Below are 18,769 nucleotides of genomic sequence, written 5' to 3'. Positions count from 1 at the left end.
GACACTTGTCTTCTCACTCCTCTTCTCTCTTACAGTCACTCTGTTGTGCCACGCTGAGATGAGCTTGGCTTCATGATTGCTCTTATTAAAGCATAAGGACATACTGCCAGACTGAGTGCTCACTCACTCTGTGTGTGTGTGTGTGTGTGTGTGTGTGTGAGAGAGAGAGAGAGAGAGAGAGAGAGAAGTGGGCAGAGGAGGGGCAATCACTAGTTTCCCTGGTGCTTTGTCAGCAAAGATGCACAAGGTTTATGTAACCCATGAAGCTGTCCAAATCCCTGCATGCATGCACACAAACATGCAATGACTTCAACATAATTTAATGGGAAACAGTAGCCTATAGTAACACAGTTTCACTATGTGACTTGTCAAGTGAGTGAATGACACAGGAAAATGGTACTAATGCTGTCAAAAGGCAGCGATTTACTCTATGCTTCTCTGTTTCAATAGACAGACTGAGTGTACTGTGAAATTTGTAAAGTTGCAAACAAGAGAACCAGGCTTTAAGTATGTTGTTAAATTTTGAAACAGGGATCAAAAACCAATTCTTAAGCTTTGTGAAAATCTTAAAATGTGCTGAGGCTAACTTGAGACAACATCAGTTTTGTGCTTCAGTTACCTGAGAGTATTCTTATGTCAACAATAAAATATTCACAGGTATTTATTACAGATTTTCCTCTTTTCACTAACCCATCACTCATGCAATCACATTCATCTAAATCAGATTCATCTTTAAACACACTATCATTCTGCTCCTCTTCCCTCTTTTTATTTCTGTCAGTCCAACTTATTATGTATTTACTCCGGCCCTTTTCTATTATCTATAATGTAATCTGTGATAGTAACTCTATCATGCTAATCCTATCATGTGTCTTAACTCATCCTCATTGACACCTTCTCTGTCACAGTCCTCAGGCTGCATCCCATTTCTTCCTTTTACCCTTGCTTTCACTTTCTCATTGAGAGTTCAAATGAAATTACATGGTGGCCCTATACAAAACTTTGCGTATGTAACTGTTTAGCCCTTTTCTATCTTTTTTTTTTTTTACATTGCACTTGGCATCTAGAGCAACCCACATTTTCATTGTTGGTCTTTATACATGGTCCCTCTTCTGCTGTTAAAGGTGTCCAAATCATGATTGGAGTCCTATTTTATGTTGCCATTATTGTACTACTACCCCTCGCTTTTTTTTGGATGGGAAAGTTATTCCCTTCCTTGTTTGTTTTCCTTCTCTTCCTGAACTCTTCCATTGTCTCGTCCCGTTCGTTCCCATCGCCTCTCTCTACTTAGCTACCAGCACCTGTGAATTTTCTTACATACTCTCTTGATACCTTCTATCCAATGTCTGCTCTCTCTGTGGCCCCCACCCCCTCTGTCTCTGTGTATATTGTGGTGACATTTGTTCACTACCCAGGCTGCTGGCTGCCTGCAGTTCTGCTCTGTGATCTGACTGCTGCCTTGCCCAGAATGGGGCCATTCATTAGGGCAAAGGAGCAGGGATAGGACACTGACAAACACATGTGCACAAATACACACTAAAACACATGACAAACTTCATTTGGTCCAGTTTTAGTTTAATAAAGCAGAGGGAAAACCACATCTGATTCTGACCTTGTGTTTTCATAACTGTGGTAATGCAGCTGTGTAAATTGCGTGCCACTCACCCTGTGAGCACCACCACAAAGTCCATGACGTTCCATCCATTCCTCAGGTAGGAGTTCTTGTGGAAGGCAAAACCAAGTGCCAGGATCTTTATTCCAGACTCAAAACAGAAGATCCCTATGAAGTACGGCTCTGTATCATCCTGAGAGAGAGAGAGAGAGAGAGAGAGAGAGAGAGAGAGCAAAAGAAGTGAGCAAGAGGGGAAAGAAGGAAGAAGGATTAATAGGGATGAAAAAAGACCAAAGTGTCAGCTATCAGTAGCTAGATGGGTTTGTGTTCAGAAGAACTTCAACTTTTTGTGGGCACTAACTTGAGTGTGGCTATGTAGAGATGGGAGAGAATTTGAGTGCACCTACTTTGTTTTCTAACTTCATAAATGTAAATGTGAATCTGTGTGTTTATAAATATTGTGTGCATATACTATATATTCCTATGCTATCTGTAATAATATGTTTCTAATGTGTCGTAGTGCACAGAATATTTGGATCATTAAATTTTTTCAAGGTGAAAAAATCCTTGTTTTAACTGCCTGTTGAACTTACCAGGCGCTCAGACAGCGGCGTCTTGTCCCCATCAGGCAAATGTTGCTCCAGAGCCAGGACGATGCAGTTGGCAATGATGGTAGCTAGAATCATCCACTCAAATGGAGTGAGGAGGATCAGTCAAGGAAGAAACACTTCTTGAGACATAAACAATTTCTATCCTAAATTAAATAAACATTTAAAAAATACAGCTTGACATGATAAGTGCTTTTTTGTACATAATCATGGCGCAATGTGCTCACCTTTATACTTTGTCAACAGTATTACAATATATTAGTCTTGGGTATGCCACAATTAGTCGTAAAAAAATACAAATACTTATAGGTCACTGTACCTGTCTTTGCATGTTTGTTTCCTACATTTGTATCATATCAATATTACTTTCTTTGTTTTAATTTAGCATGCACATAAGTCATTATTGTCAACAATCTCACATAAAGTAAATTTCAATATGTTTCTATCCATACTTAGGAAAAAAGATTAACACAAATCTGCAATATAGATTCATTTCACTTAAATTTGCATGCACAGCCAACACGCAGATTTGAGATTTTATTATTTTGTCTTGCACTGTAAAAATAAAAACACTTGGGCTGCCTCAAATAGCAGTTTTCTCAACCTTACACGGACTAAGATAACCTAATTGATATGCAAACGTATGCAGCAAAATACCACAAAAACCTAATCAGAATATTTACTCCATGGAGAGTTTCTATCATCTATTTCTTACTGCACTTAAAAGAATGTGTCTGTGGAAAGCAAAAGGCACATTCAATTATGACAACTTAAATCCTGCATACCATGACCTATGGTGACAGGATGTGAAAAGCAACCAAAATTATTAATAAATAAATAACAAATATTTGCCACTGATATCAAATAAAAGCAACCTACACAATGAGGATTTAAGGACGGAAGTAAGCTTTGAACAGTTGAAAATCAGAGTGATATTTCCTTGGTAATTCCTAGGCATACCTAGTGGGCTACATGAGAGGTCAGGCTCAAAAACTCGTGCTAAATTAAGTGCCAAAATTATCTAACAGTTAAGATAATATCACCAGTCTGATGTCAAAGGGCAAATGTAAGGTCAAATGTATACAATTTGAATGCACTGAGTGTGAGCGAGTGAGAGAGGCAGCAGGCCTTTAGCTCAAATGGACCGATGTCTGGCTTCTCACTGCCATCGCCGCCTGTTTACACACACGAACACACACACACACACACACACACACACACACACACACAGACCCACAAGCCATCATTATGAGTCAGTTAAATATGTTCTGCTAAGTGTATGTTCGGGTAACACACCACCCACACAGACAAACAAAACAAACAAACACAGACACATACACAAACAGACACAGGCTATATTAAAGTGTTAGTGTGTGATAGCATGCCTGGACAGAGTGAGATTTATTGTGACATCACCGTTTGGCTCTATGTGCATAACGTCTAAGGGCTAGTTCAGTGAGGGGGGGGGGGACAAATAAAAAGAAAGAAGGAGTATCTCATTGTACATCTAATTGTGTTTGTCACAATCTCTCTCTCTCTCTCTAACACACATACACAAACACACACACTCTGCTGGTGTCTTCTTAAATCAATCTCTCTGTCTCGTTAAGGTCACAAGATGAATAGTTACATTTAAAGAGAAGAGCGAGCGAGTGGAGAGAGAGTGACAGAAAGGATGAGTGCAAATGTGTGAAGGGGATGAATGAATGATCAAGAGAAAGGGAGAGGGACAAATGGATAGAGGAAGAAAAAACGGCAAGGACAGAAAGATGAGAGGAGTTTGACTTTCATAATTAATATTATACTTATGTGTACATATCATGGATATCTACAGCACATAAAGTAGGAATATCAATTTTGACTGAGCTTTTGTTTTTTTTGGGGGGGGGGGTGTAATTTGTTTTTTTCAGCCACTCAAAACAAATCCATTCTTTCCCTATTCTATTCTTTCTCCTCTGCTTCACCTTTTTCCTACTTGCTTGCTTCCTTTTGAGAGCAGCCATTCCCATGGTAGTTGGGAGGAGGGGAAAAACTGAATGGTGAAGAGACAGAAAAGAAGAAGAGGGAAGAAGAGGCTATTTATGGATACATACATCATATGTGTGCATGTGTGAAATATGCCTGTTACATGTACATGCCTGTGTGTATGTGTGTAGACCTTAGTGTATGTGTGTTTTCTCCAGTCATGATCAAGGGGAACTGAAAAACATGTCAAGCCTGGTCCAAACCCACAATGTGTGTGCGAGTGTTTGTGATCACACGCATCTGTTTGACCGCTCTTACCAGGCACACATTACTACAACACCCAGGGCACCACTCAATTAGCCTCCCTGCCCCCCAGCAATGTGTGTGTATAAATGTGAGTGTGTGTACATGTATATACTGTATGTATATGCATGTGCGTATGTGTTGGGCTGTGAGAGGGCAGGGTGTAGTTGACTGAAAAAGGGAACGAGAGAGAAGGAGAGAGATCGAGAAGGAGAGAGACACGGACAAAGGGACAAATGTGTGTGTGTTGTGTATTAGAAATGCTCCTCATGCGGAATAACTGTTCAATGTGTGTGTATATGATGATCATTTGGCACATTTTGTCCCTGCATTATGTTTCAAGGTGCCACATGATTTGCTCCCTCTTTACACTGGCACTGTGTGTGTGTGTGTGTGTGTGTGTGTGTGTGTGTGTGTGTGTGTGTGTGTGCGCGTGTCTATATGGGTGTGACAAATATTCAGAGGCACAAGTATCCTTAAAGATGCCCCCTGCACACACACACATACACATATATACAAATTCAGAATATGTATAAATGACTCACACTGCCATAAACCTTTCAATAATGAATCTCCTCTTACTCCTTCCTCAATGGCTATATATAGCAACATGACAGAGTTAAAGGCAAGGGAAGAATCAGGGGTGACGGAGAGAGAGCGATGAGAATATGTTGCTCTCTCGCCATTCTGCCACCCTTCATCTTTCTAATGTTTTATTTGTCCTCTGCCTCTCTCTCTCTTTTGCCTCCCCTGTGTTTCTCGCGCTACCCATGGTTCTGCATATGCTTGCTTTTTATTATCTGTCTACGTGTGTGTCTGTGTGTGTGTTTGTGTATACACTGTAATGGGGACAGTAGTAGGTCGTAGATGTAGATGTCTCGCCAAGAAAAGGGAAGCGAGGCCCTCACCACTCACCACTGGAGCCAAATGACGCACGCACACACACACACACACACACATTTCTACCTTGTCCATCACCGTTCCATACAGTCTTCATGTTCGCTCCCTCTCCTACCTTCTTTCCTCCTCAGTAAAGCCCCTGCCTGTTTCTCACTAATATATTTCTCTCTCTACCTGCCCTGTTAAGCCTCCACTCTCTGTCTCTTTCTCCCATACCTCTCTGCTTCTATATCACCATCCCCTCTTACATCCTTCTATCACTCCATCTCTATCAATTTTTTTCCAAATTTTTCTTCCTGTACTATTCTCCCACTTGTTTCTTTGTCTCTCCCACTCTCTCTCCTTCCTATCTCTCCTTAGTCCACCTTTCTCTTACCAAGTCCGCCCATCAATCATCCCTATCTCTATCATGCCATCTCCATTCAATATCAAATGAGATGCCACATCAGCAAACGCACGAGGACACTGACAGCAAGAGACAGAGTATGAGAGGGGATTAAAAAAAGGTTGGACAGGAGGGGAATATATGGAGGGCTAAATGAAAGAGAGAGGAGAGTAGGAAAGAGAGGACTAGAGAAAGAAAGAAAGAAAGAAATAGTCCTGTGGGCACAGACATGATTGAAAAGAGTGAGTGGTGAGGAATAAAAGAGAGAGAGGGGGGGAAGACATAGCAGAGGGAGGGAAACAACAGTGAGAGAAGGCAGAGACGAAGAGCATAGGAGAGCTGATTGAATGAGGGATAAAGCGAGAGAATGACAGAGGGGTGTGAGAGTATTGCGGTATTTTCTTCTCCTGAGTGATGTGTATGCTCTGTTGAAAGTAGGTTAGTGGCAGAACACACACATTCACACATATATATAAAGGGAGGGGGAATGAAAGCAAAAGACTGGGTGGGAGGCTATACGTCATACTGTCACATACAGTATGTACTGTATGTGTGCCACTGACACACGCCACTGTATAAAATCCTTGCAGCCCTCACATTCTTCCATATAATGACACACTTCACACATTTCTGCACCACCACATGAGCATATGTGCATGAATATATATTTTTTTAAATCTCACACATGTCTCACAATTGGTCATCCTTAAATCGGATGCAGGATGCCAGCATCATGGCAAGTACACACATGTATGAAAACACACACACGCTTACACATACATACAGTATGGCATATACACATACACACACACATACCCGCAACAGAACACTTTTGTCAAAATGTCCACCCCTCAATAGCCCTCAGTCCTGGCTCTCTCCACACCATCCATGCACGTGTCATATTGCCATTCAAGCACACATATTTATACATGTACTATACACACATAGGCCAACACTAGACTACACTTGTCTGCCAATGGAGTCCAGACCAGCTGCTACCCTTTGGGAAGGTGCCACCCACCCTATTAATAAAACCAAGCATGACAGTATGGGCTTTTTCTCACTCTGAGACTCACTATCTACTCTGCTTATTTCTGATAACCTACATTTGTTATTTGTTTACTGTAATACATTGGCTTGACAGGTTTGTTAAGAAAAAAGTTCAATAATAGTGCAAATTTCATTATCATATACTACAAGGGCTGCAACTAACAATTATTGATTAATCTGCCCAATATTTTCTCAATAATTGATAAACCTTTTTGTCTCTTAAATGTTAGAAAATAGTAAAACATGCCCTGTGTAATTTCCCATAGACCAAGGTGAAATGTCATGTTTTATAAAATAAATGATGTCATAAAATCCAAAGGTATTCAGTTTACTATCATGTATGACAAAGAAAAACATAAAATTATCACATTTGAGAAGCATGAAACCAGCAAATGTTTGGCTTTTTTGCTTTTAAAAATGACTGAAATGATTATTCGAATAACTGACTAATCGTTACAGCGCTATACTTTACTTTATGTACTTTGCTTGTGCTGCATGTGAATCTTTTCTGTTGTTTTTAAGAGGACAAAAAGAAGAGGAAAATAGGGAAAAGTTGAAATGATTAATTAGCAGCCTCCCCTTTTCTCTGTCAGTTTCTGTTTTATGCCTCACTCCTTTCCCCTCCCTTCCTCTTTCTCTCCCTCTCTCTCTGTCCTGTTACATTATGCAGCAGAGCACTGGCAGAACAGCTCAAATGATTACTTCATTTTCTTGTCACTTTTCCCTCAGAAGCAGTGATTTGATAAAATGAATGGGATTAAGCACTGTGGTTGAAACCTATCTAATTATTTTGATAATCAGCAGCCATAAAAGATAAGAGACATGGTTGAAGTGCTTCATTTTATTCCTGCATCATACATCTTAAATAGAATCTTATGAATCGCAGTTTAAATTTTCTCTTCATATTTCAAACATTGCCTTGCACTTTCAAATTTTGCAACATTTTCATTTGTAAAATATGAATAAATATAAGTTATTTCAATTTGTTTTTCCAAGCTTTAACCAGGAATCTTAAAATTTAAAACAGTCTTTAAATTTCAAAGTGATTCTATTTTTTAGCCAAGAGAAAAAAAATCCACAATACTCAATACGGAGTCTATGTTCTAAGTAGTAATTTCACATATATCTCATTCATTCATTCTCATGAGGATATGCAGTAATTCACTTTGCTTGTGTCTCCCTACAGTACACTCATTTGGCAGTGGAGGCCCTCCACAGCAAGAAAATGGTCTCCACTGAGAGGCACTGTCACATGGGACAATATTCCAAAACAAAAAACAACGATTTTTGCTGTTGCATTCAACACTATGATCAAAAGCAGGACAGGAACTGTGATCAAAACACCATCTGACATGAAACCCAAACCAAACACACATCCATGACTCAGTGCTACAAAAAATGTATTGATTCTACATTTATCCCACTTTGGCACCATGTCTGACTGTGTTGCCAAACAAATGGGAGTGCCCGAAGGCCAGTTTAGCCCTGGTTGGCCTCGCTCAGTCTGATTTAGCATCTATCAGTGTGTATAGTCCTTACAGTCGCCCACTTCTCCTGCCTGTTTATTCCATATGGCATATGTTGTGTCTGTATCTCACCCCTGCCACTGCCTCTCCCTCACCACCCACATATAGGCGAGTTGTCACTTTGTACAAGATGCTGACGGTGGTGTGTGTGTGTGTGTGTATGAATGTGTGTGCTGTGGGCTGTGTGTAGAATATCAGTGTAGCATGTGACATTTTATTTACATTAGCTGTATGTTCAGGAAGGTGGCGTAGGTGTGTTAGTATGAACATGTGTTTGTATATCCCACAGTATTTGCTGATTGAACTGTGTGCACCAACCTGCTTTTCACTGCCAATTTGTATGTGTACATGTAAATGTGTGTGTGTGTGTGTGTGTGTGTGTGTGTGTGTGTGTGTGTGTGCCAGCACACCCTGCAGGTGGAGTGCAGGTTTCCAGCAGGGTTTGTCTGGTAGTAACAGCCACAGCACATGACTAAAGAACACAGGCATGAAAAAAATCAATCCATCACAGACTCTCTCCATCTCTCTCTATTTTTCTCTCTCCATGTATCTGAATCCCCACGTCACTACACTACCACACACACACACACACACACACACACACACACACACAGACCCATTCTTAAAGACACACACCTAACACAAATATACACACACATCCAAACTAGCCTGCAACTGAAACTGAATTATTCAACAGAGCCAGAATGCACAGCTAAGAGAAAGGGGAATGAGAAAAATGCAAAGGGAAAGGAGCGAGAGAAACAAAGAAAAAAGAAAGAGAAAAATATGATCTTCTATTCAATGTGCATACAGTAAACATGGATGAACACTAGACGTGCACTAGATCTGTTGCCAACAGGTCAAGAAATAAATCCAGGATGTTTATCTACATATATCAGATTTTCTGATAGGTCTTCAATATTATTTGACTAAAGACTAACAAAATGGATTTCTGGCACCATAACAATTGCCTGCCAGGTTTTCTGTATTATAAGTAATTTTAGGCAATGCAAGGTGTGATGTGACAATAGGACTGTGATGTTCTTGACAAGATTGACAAAATTCAAAATGTTGCACAACATGATTTTTTTTTCTTTACACTGATCTCTGTGGGGTGAAAGTTACTACATCCAAAGTACGATGTCAGAAAAGGGATTTTAAAATGTAGGCCTTGTCCAAAAGGATGTAATGCACTAACACTGTACCAAATTAACTAAATGTCTTGTAAAACAACTGTACACACAAGGTTTGACTGAGGCAGTGGTGTTAGCAAATTTTGCCATCAGCTGTTGATAACAATATTTCTACTGTGATTTATGCCCTTGTTGCTACATAGCGGCCTGTTTCCATATTGATTATGCTTCCATTTCTGAATTGCCATATATGTTACAAGGGCACCCATCTGCAGTATATCAAAAAACAGCTAGCACGGTGCATTTATCAGATTTTAGAGGATCAATTTACAATCTGAGAACAGTATATCATTTTGAGCTGCTGTTGATTAACCATTCCTTGTCAGCACTTCATTGCACTTCCAGTCCCTATACATTTACATTTCATTTGGCAACATGTTAGCCAAAAAACTGGATAGGTCAATGGAATATCAGTGCTCTGTGGCTGTAAGATTGTCTTAGAGACTTTCTGCTTACCAGAGGTCAAAAATCACAAAATGCATCCTAAATAAATGAACATACCTGCCTTCTAATAATTTAATTCTAATTCATTAATGTATTAAAACCTGATTCATAAAATAATCTTTAAAAAAATAAATAAATTACACAACAGTGGTCTCAAAAGGTAAACGACGTATGTTTCATCTTCAAAAAGTTGTAAAAGATTTTTATTATAAAACTTTAAAACTTCAGTGATTTGATTTAATTTCAGATAATAAATGCATTTAAATGCTGTATGTAGAGTGCTTGTAATATTTTGTAAAAAATATTATACCAAAACAATTTTGTACTGTGACGCAAATGGTCTGAATGGTAAATGCATGCTTCTATTGAGTTCATCTATGAGGCCCTTCACATTGTGCAACTTATTACTTTCTGTGCAATGTGAATAAAATATCAATTCAACTTGTAAATAGGAAGAAAAAGCGACAGGCAGAGACAGACAGAAACAGAAAGAGAGAGAGGGAGGGAAAAGATTCTTCACTACCTCGAATGACCTCAGTGTTCCTCCACCTCTATAATGTAAGAAAACTGTGGGAGGACAGACGGATATATTTCAGTAACACACACACATGCACACAGACACACCCAGACAAGGTAAAGGTAAAACAATGCTCTGCCGATGATCAATATCACAAAGTGAAGATATATAGTAAAGATGTTGCTGTTTAAAGTTCTTAGTTTAAAAAAAAAAAGAGTGTAATACTTAGAAATGACCAGATTCTCATTATTTTAAAAATATCGACTGACTTATCAGGTCACTTTTTCCAAAGACAACACTACAGATGAAAAAGACATACAGCAGTGTGAAAAAAATGAAGAAAAACAACCTAAATAGATTAGGCTTGCTTATAAGCTCAATTTAGTTTCTAGGTCTATGTGTGTTGTACTTGTGCATGCATGTGTATGCTCACGCAAACCCCAGTGCCAAGTATGCAAATAGGGACTCAGGATACAGATCAATTCACACATTTATTACCAAACAGTCAAAGGTATGACGAAGGCAGATTAAGCCCAGAGGGCACACACACACGCACACAAACACACAGAACAGGAATCGTAACACATATGCAGACAGACACACACACATGGACTTCTTATTGTCAACAATTATGAGCAAACTAAACTAAACAAGACTTGCAGCTGTCAGGATGTTCTGCAAAATATCCCCAAAACTTCAAACAAATGCTTTAAATTAGCATCACAAAAGGCGGAAGCGGCCAATTAGAGGGAGGACAAGACGTAGTGGAGGAGAGCGAGTTGAACAGCAGTGGCAGGGAGGAGAGCGAAAAAGAAAGAATGATGGATTGGATTTGAGTGATAGAGAAAAAGTACAGGTAGTGAAACGTGAGAGGAGATGACAAAACTTCACTTCCTATCACTCAAAGAGACAGAGAATAGAGAGAGGAAGAGAGAGAGGGGAAGGAAAGGGGAGGAGAGAGAAAAAGTGTGTGTTGCGTTTGGGGGAGGGTGGCATTAGCTGAAACTCACTGTAACACTCACACTGTGTGTGTGTGTGTGTGTGTGTGTGTGTAGTTGTAGTAGGTGCTGATGAAAATCTGTTCAGTCACATTATGGGAACTCACCTCAAAACTACAAAAAACTAGCCCCCAGACCATAAACCATTCAATTTTATGGTTAAGACTGGTTTTTAGTTAAGATTAGTGTTATGATTGAGGTTAGGCATGTAGCTGTTATGGTAGGGTAAGTCTCTAAGGAATAAATGTTAGTCAATGCAATGTCTTCCTAAGCAACAAAAAAAAGGGTTTGTGTGTGTGTTCTGGCTGCGGTGTAGCTGGCCAACCCTGAGTGTTTGTCTCTCCACCACTTTGTGTTAAATGATTTATATGCAGACAGGCAGTTTGATTCTCTCTGTTTCTCTCCCTCTCTCCATTGTGTCTCATTAGTCTATCCCTCTCTATAATGTTATAATGTCTCTGTCTTACTTCCCCCCTCCATTCTCTACTTCTGTCACTCAATAGTCCATCTCTCTGTTCTGTCTCTCTACTCCAGCTGCACATTAGAAGCAGCAGAAACAGCTTTCTACCTCATCTCTCTCTCTCTCTTCTCTTTCCTTTCCTCTGCTTTAGAAAAGCTAATTTTACTCAAAGCACATAAACACACATATACACAACTACCTTTCAGTTAAAGCATTTAACCCCTTACCAAATATTTCCAAGACAAATAAGAAATAATCATTTTTAACTTTTTATTTTTTCCTTGATGATAATGCTGTAAACTTTCCTAACAATCAGGTATCTACATCAACTGGAGAGCGATAAGAGGATAGAGGGTTGAAGGGGGGGGGCAGTGTATCGCTACTGAAAAGTGCTCTTTTCAAGCAGCTCCTGTTATTTTTAGGCTGGCCTGATGTGAAAGATAAAATGTGACCAGATTGAGGAGAGAGAGAGTATGTGTAAGTATGTTTTCCAAATGAAAGGAGAAAAAATAGGAAGCATAAGAATGACTGACCCACAGACTGTGATAGACTTGTAAACAAATGAATAAGCACATATGCATTCAAACACACACATCTTGTACACACAGACACACACAAACTAAGCTGATATTAAGTTTGTGTAGTTATCAGCTGACAGTTGCAAGCTGGAGAAAGGCCAATAAATAATTCAGATTCTGCAGTGAACGTAGATCACTGACTCTACATCCACCCAAAAACACCACAGTCCCTCCCTCTCTCTCTCTCTCTCTGTTCCTGGCTGTGTCTCACTTTCTCCCTGTCTGTCTCTTTTAATCACTTATATATTCCCCAACTATGTGTGTCTCTGGACCCAACTCGCATGGTTGCAAAGGAGATGAGAGACCTGACTATTCTCTGTGGTGGCCTGGTCAGGTATGGTAAATATGTGGAGAAACAAGAACTGCTACTGACTCAGACACACTCATGGACCTGAAAAATGTTAGTGTGCTGCCCTTGGCAATCAGGAAGTAACACATACAACACATCACACCAACCTGCATTTGTCAGCAACAGCAGGAAAGGTCAGTCAATAACAATTTACTTATACTAAAATCCTTTATGATTGACACATCTTCATATATATTAGTAGAACTAGTAATAGTGGTGGCACTGTAGTGTGGAATCCCATCCTTTGTCTTGAAGACAACATGCGTATGTAGTTAATACAATGGCAAATTTACTTACTGTAAAATATGGAATCAAATATATGATCTGGAGACCAGTGTGCCAAATAAATGTGTTTTATGAAATGTTGTATTTTTTAACCACAAACAAAACATATTTTTAAGACACTGAAGTGGGAGGTTGACTGCTCAGAGAAACATCTGAGTCAAAAGATTAAACTCACTAGTCTTGAATGGTCATTTGAGCTCTCATTGATTCTGAGTCATATAGGTCTCCTAGTTCAGATATTGAACTAGGAGATTAAGGCACTGCTATTCACTCACAAGCACATGAACACAAAACTCAAGGCATGTACAGTACGCACAAACTAATAATGTTTATAGAACATTCTAAACAACTTTTCTAACTTAACACCTTTCACACACTATGATTATGAAAGGGTGATTAATCTTAATTCCTTGTATTATATTTTATATTGAGCTCATTGTTACAATAGATAGCTAGAACATATATTGACTTCCTCTCCATTTACAACAGCAGGGGAAAACACACGTAAGTGTACACTGATGACGCAGGCAACACCATATGGTGTGTGTGTGTAGTGTGTGTGTCTGTGGGGGGGGGGGATATGTGTGTTTGTGTGTTTATGTACATGCTCGCGGATGCTAAAACTAGTGTCCTGCAGAGGTGCACATTATGAACTTAGCTGACACTTAATACCTATTTACACAGCAACAAACAACTGAATACATGAAAATCCATTTGCAGGCTTACATGGTTTACAGTAACTTCAGTGTATGACATCGGATATGGATTCATCAAGGTCAAATGGGCATTTAGGGTCAAAGGTCAGTGGGACAGCCAATGGGGATTTTATTTCTAAGGTCCTACAGGATGACCCATTTAGTTTCAACTTTCCCCCACCATGTAACATGATATATTATTTCTGAGCACATTATAAGGACCACAGCACAATTACTATTTATGTTATACGCTATAATATATGCCCTCTGCAATAGTTCGAACGATACACTGTGATTCAAATGGGATTCAATATCATACAATTCAGCTGTGATTTAAACTCAGCTCAGATTCAACAGGCTTGGATCCTTGTGCATGAATTTTAGTCTATTAAGTTTGACTCTTAGTGACGAAATTTTAAATGCCCCAGAAAATTACTTATCCTGCCACACTACAGTAAACATGAGCAGTGATACTCTGGATAACACTTTACCTAGTCTCCGAGGAGGAGGAATCTTTCAGTGAAATGTTGCTAACTGGGAGTTGTTTTAATGGTTACATCAGTTCCAGCGTCAGTGACCTCCATCTGAACTTTGCCAATTTCAATAGTAGTAGGCTATATGGGCACATGTCCTTGTAAATAAAACCATGGCCCCAGTTACTGCCTTTGACTGGGTGAAGTTAGGCTCTTGTGCACTTTGAAAGTAGCTTTAGATGCTAACGTTAGCGTTACTCACTTCTTGTTGACTGCTCTTTGCCGTCACTTCGCCTTGGTAAATTACCTTCGACGTTTGTGGTGACACCGGCATAATTTATGATACTGTTGCAATTTTTTTTTTCATCGTTCGACATTTTTACAATGTGGGAGGTATTTGATGGGGTACGTAGTAGGAGAGGGGCGGGTCACACACGCGCATACTTGCTTGAGGGACAAAAGCACACAGATAAAGTTACCGTAAATTACCAAGTACAAGCCAGTATTCAAACAATGACTATCAAATAATAACATTTAGGATGGCGGAATTACCTGTAGCCTAGCCTACTACAATGGCTCACAAGAGTAGAAGAATTATAATGCGTAAATTTGCAGTAGATCCTACATTATATGATTTCAAACAAGCATTCTCTGTAGGTGGGATGCTTCATAATGCTCTTTAAAATTCTATAGGCTACATTTACATTGTGTGCTTCAGAACTTCAGACAACTGAAGTCTACTAAATTATTGGAAAGAACAAATGAAGAACAAAATGGATTATGATTATCAAAATGTATCAATAGTTGGGATTGAAAATAACTGAATAGTGAATCTATATGTATTTAACAAATGTCAGTCCAGAAAAGAAATATTTTCTGCCTCTACAAGAGGTTTTACAACAAACATATTGAAAGAAAAATGTTTCAAATTGTAATTAGGTTTATTGCATGGCATTTTTTGTAAATGGAATTAAATTAAGTTGAAGTACCCAGATTGTACGTGAACAATATAGCCTACTGCATGTGTCTAAAGTTCAGTATGTTTATCACAATCACTGAGAAAGATAAATGCTGGTATTAACTGTATTTAACAAGGCACTATTTGTCTACCACTTGTTTAAAAAAAAGAACATGGCACAGTAACAGGCCTGAACTCTGTAATGCTAATTCTAATTAAACAACCAAATATCTGTCTACTGTATCTAAATGTGGATGTGAGAGAATAGTTATTTATATGGTACTCCCACGGGACCAGAGTCAGTTCACAACTAAATAAAGCCGCAGGTCATAATTCTGCTGAATAGTGAATCCACTGAGGCTCATCTCATGCTGCATCAACATGCATCTGGTAACACTTCTGTGGGCTGCAGGTTCTAATGAATATTTTAATGAACTATACCGCTAATATCTCTGAGCCCTTTTCTTCATTATGTTAAGCAATAAGTCTTACTTTAATGCTGACCATCCAACGGTCAGTGATACTGTATTACCACTGAGAAGAAAACTCTTAAAATTAAGGATATTAGTTTTATTTTGCTCCTGTCTTGTTTTGGGTCCATTCATGTCCAGTGTTTACCAGTATGAGCCTGATATTCATTTTTTCCAACATGATACAGCTATAAAGTACACATCTTTTATTTATAGTGATCTTTGGTGGGGGGGATTGCTAGTGTGGATCTGTTGTGGTAAGAAAGATTTGGACAGAAAGCCTCTCTTTGACCTCAGCATGAAGAAAGGATGGAGGTTCAAATGCAGTTTTCACAAATGCAGCACTTTAAAGGCATGAAACATCTGCAAAATGTTACCGGATAGAGGCAAAAATCCTTTTTTTAAAACCCAAATGGCTGCTGTCCCCATTGATGTGTGTGATGGTCAGTGAGGATATCCTAACTGAAATTGCTGGGTGCCACTCTGAGGGTTATTCGCTGGCAATGTTGCACTGTATGTTACAGTTATGACAGCTAAATGACACATGGTATATCTAGAGTCCAAAACTACCTTCACTTGCTCCAATATCAATTTTCTGTTATTTTGGATCTGAAAGTTCCATTAGTAACCATGTTACGACAGCACAGTTTGGTTTTGTTAGGTTTGGATTGAACCAGTTGCGTGAAAGCACACCAGGTGATGAGACACTGAACATCTTGACACAGTCCACAATGATGCAGTGGGGTCTGGAGTTACGTGAGATGACCTTATGATTGATATGGACATTATCACACCACCTACTGCAGAGTGAGGACTTCCTCAACTGACTCAAGCTTTGGCACATTAGGTAATTTAGAAGGACCTAAACCATTCGAAGGACAGTCAGACATGAATCAGGTAGATATAACTCAGTCCTGTTTTAATACCTGATTATTATTGAGACCTTTACTGGAAGTAAAGAGTTTCATAAGATGTAGTGGGTTTTGTCTTTAAAAAAATTAATTGAAGGATGTTATGAAAGTCTAAAATAGCATTTCATTATGAAACCCATTTTGTTCATTCTTCTACCCTCAGCTAGGTTAGTTTTCACACATTAATATAATCTGTATCTCAAACCTACTTAAGGTTGCCCACAATAGACCAAGTTAAAAGGAGGAGGGACAGTATGACATGATTCTGTTCCCTGGGGACAGGGATAAAATGCTGTACTATAGTACACCTCACAATTTATTACAATCAACAACAACACCACAAAGCACAGCATCAGAAATTACCAATAAATTGAATCAACACCCTGACACAGTCTCAACAAATATTGAATATTATAAGCTGCACAAAGGTAGGAGTTATTGTAGTGCTTTTCTGATGGATTAGATTAGATTGTACTAGTGTTCATGTTATTGTATCAAACACCTCTATGTTGGTGCTGGGACCGTGTACCTGAAAGACAATGCAAACATCCCAAATAGATACATTATTGCAAAACAGCTGCTTTCTAGACCATCAGAGACCACATTTTCTACAAACCAACCAGACTCACTAATGTCAGCAGAGCACAGATGTTAAACATTATACAAAAATGATCAACCTCGTCTGTCTCTTGCGGCTACAAGTTTAGACAATAATATCTGACACTCTTTTGAAATCTTGAAATCAACTAATACATACTTACAGTTCTACACCTAATGCTATTTAAAGATTTGATAAAGAATTTTATCAAGAACAACGCTTTTTAACCCATTCATTTCACAGCTTTATACAATACAACACACATTGTACTACTACTATTTATGTTTACAATTACAGTAGCTACAGTTCCATTTACGGTAGTTCAGCCCTATTCTTTGGGCTTTCCTGCCTTCACCAGACCCATCTCCACAGGATACTGATGTTTCCCTTGCTGCATACACTGATTGAAAAAAATAAAATAATTAGACAAAAAAAATATTATTGCGAACTTTACTTAAAGAAGTTTAAAGCTATCTGGGACCAGCTATATGACGTTTGTGCAGTGAGGCATAGGCCTTTTTTCACGGCAGACTACTTGTAACAATAGGAAAAGCACAGGTGTTACTAATAACATTAACAATGGCTCTGTTTTATTTATGGCTCCCAGTAAGCCATCAGTGTGACAATGAGCTAGCATACACATTACCAATACCCTGAACCTGAAGCATCTAAATTGAATTCAGCCATTATTAGTTTTATTATTTACACCTGTGCTTTTCCTACTGTGACAGGTCAGAATGTCTTCTGTAAAAAAGGTATATTGTAACTTGCCATTCACAGGAAAGTTGTTTGATGAACTTTAACTTAATAAGGTCCACCTTTAGCCACTTTAAAAAGTATTAATAGTAAATAGTAGTTTTCAAAGGCTAGTGTAGGGAAAAACTATAGTTTCCTCTGCAGTCCCTACTGCCTTAAATGTCACATGCCATGGATCAAATCACCAGGATACCCTCTACCATTGGCCACTAGTTAGTGGCCAATGCCATTAGTTAGTTTTACATTTCTTTTTTCTATCAGCATGCAAACACAACCGGTCAGCATTTTTATTAAAATGGAAACACTGTATGAGATACGTAAGCAAGCTGACTAGTAACCAAAATGGCACCCCAATTCCAAAATGTTTTGTTCAAAAGTAAGAAATCCATCATTTGAAAACATTGTACAAATGACTAGTTTCATTCAAAATAAATGTACTACTTCATAAAAAGTCTACATGGAGATTTTTTTTAGAGTTATTAATTTGCTGTATGATATTTTGGAAATGAAATCTATGAATTTACAACATCAGATTTCGTGCGCAAATACGCTTTCTCTTACTAACACACGTCATTTAGATGGTGAATAGACATGATTCAGAAGTACTATAAGTAGCTCCTGCATTTCACTAGAGCAGCCCAATTAGTCTGTGTAGTTATGTCACGCTTAAGCATCAGCATGGATCAATACAATCATTACTCCAATTTCCCCTCTTGTCATTAACACTCACACAGA

At 38.7% G+C, this 18,769-nt stretch overlaps 1 protein-coding gene across 35 annotated transcripts in view; it reads right to left on the bottom strand.

Annotated features, from left to right (window-relative positions):
- Nucleotides 1–18,769, bottom strand: part of cacna1aa (calcium channel, voltage-dependent, P/Q type, alpha 1A subunit, a) — an 80,308-nt gene that overhangs the window by 58,459 nt on the left and 3,080 nt on the right. For all 35 annotated transcript variants that reach the window (XM_044180495.1, XM_044180473.1, XM_044180479.1 and 32 more), the window contains exons 2-3: nucleotides 2,206–2,311; nucleotides 1,666–1,805 (exon numbers count right to left, since the gene is read on the bottom strand). In XM_044180495.1, coding sequence (XP_044036430.1) covers nucleotides 1,666–1,805; nucleotides 2,206–2,311 — 246 coding nt within the window. The remainder of the gene's footprint in view (nucleotides 1–1,665; nucleotides 1,806–2,205; nucleotides 2,312–18,769) is intronic.

Source organism: Siniperca chuatsi, linkage group LG21 (assembly GCF_020085105.1).
Source record: "Siniperca chuatsi isolate FFG_IHB_CAS linkage group LG21, ASM2008510v1, whole genome shotgun sequence".
Classification (NCBI taxonomy): domain Eukaryota; kingdom Metazoa; phylum Chordata; class Actinopteri; order Centrarchiformes; family Sinipercidae; genus Siniperca; species Siniperca chuatsi.
This window is presented reverse-complemented; position numbering and strand designations above follow the sequence as displayed.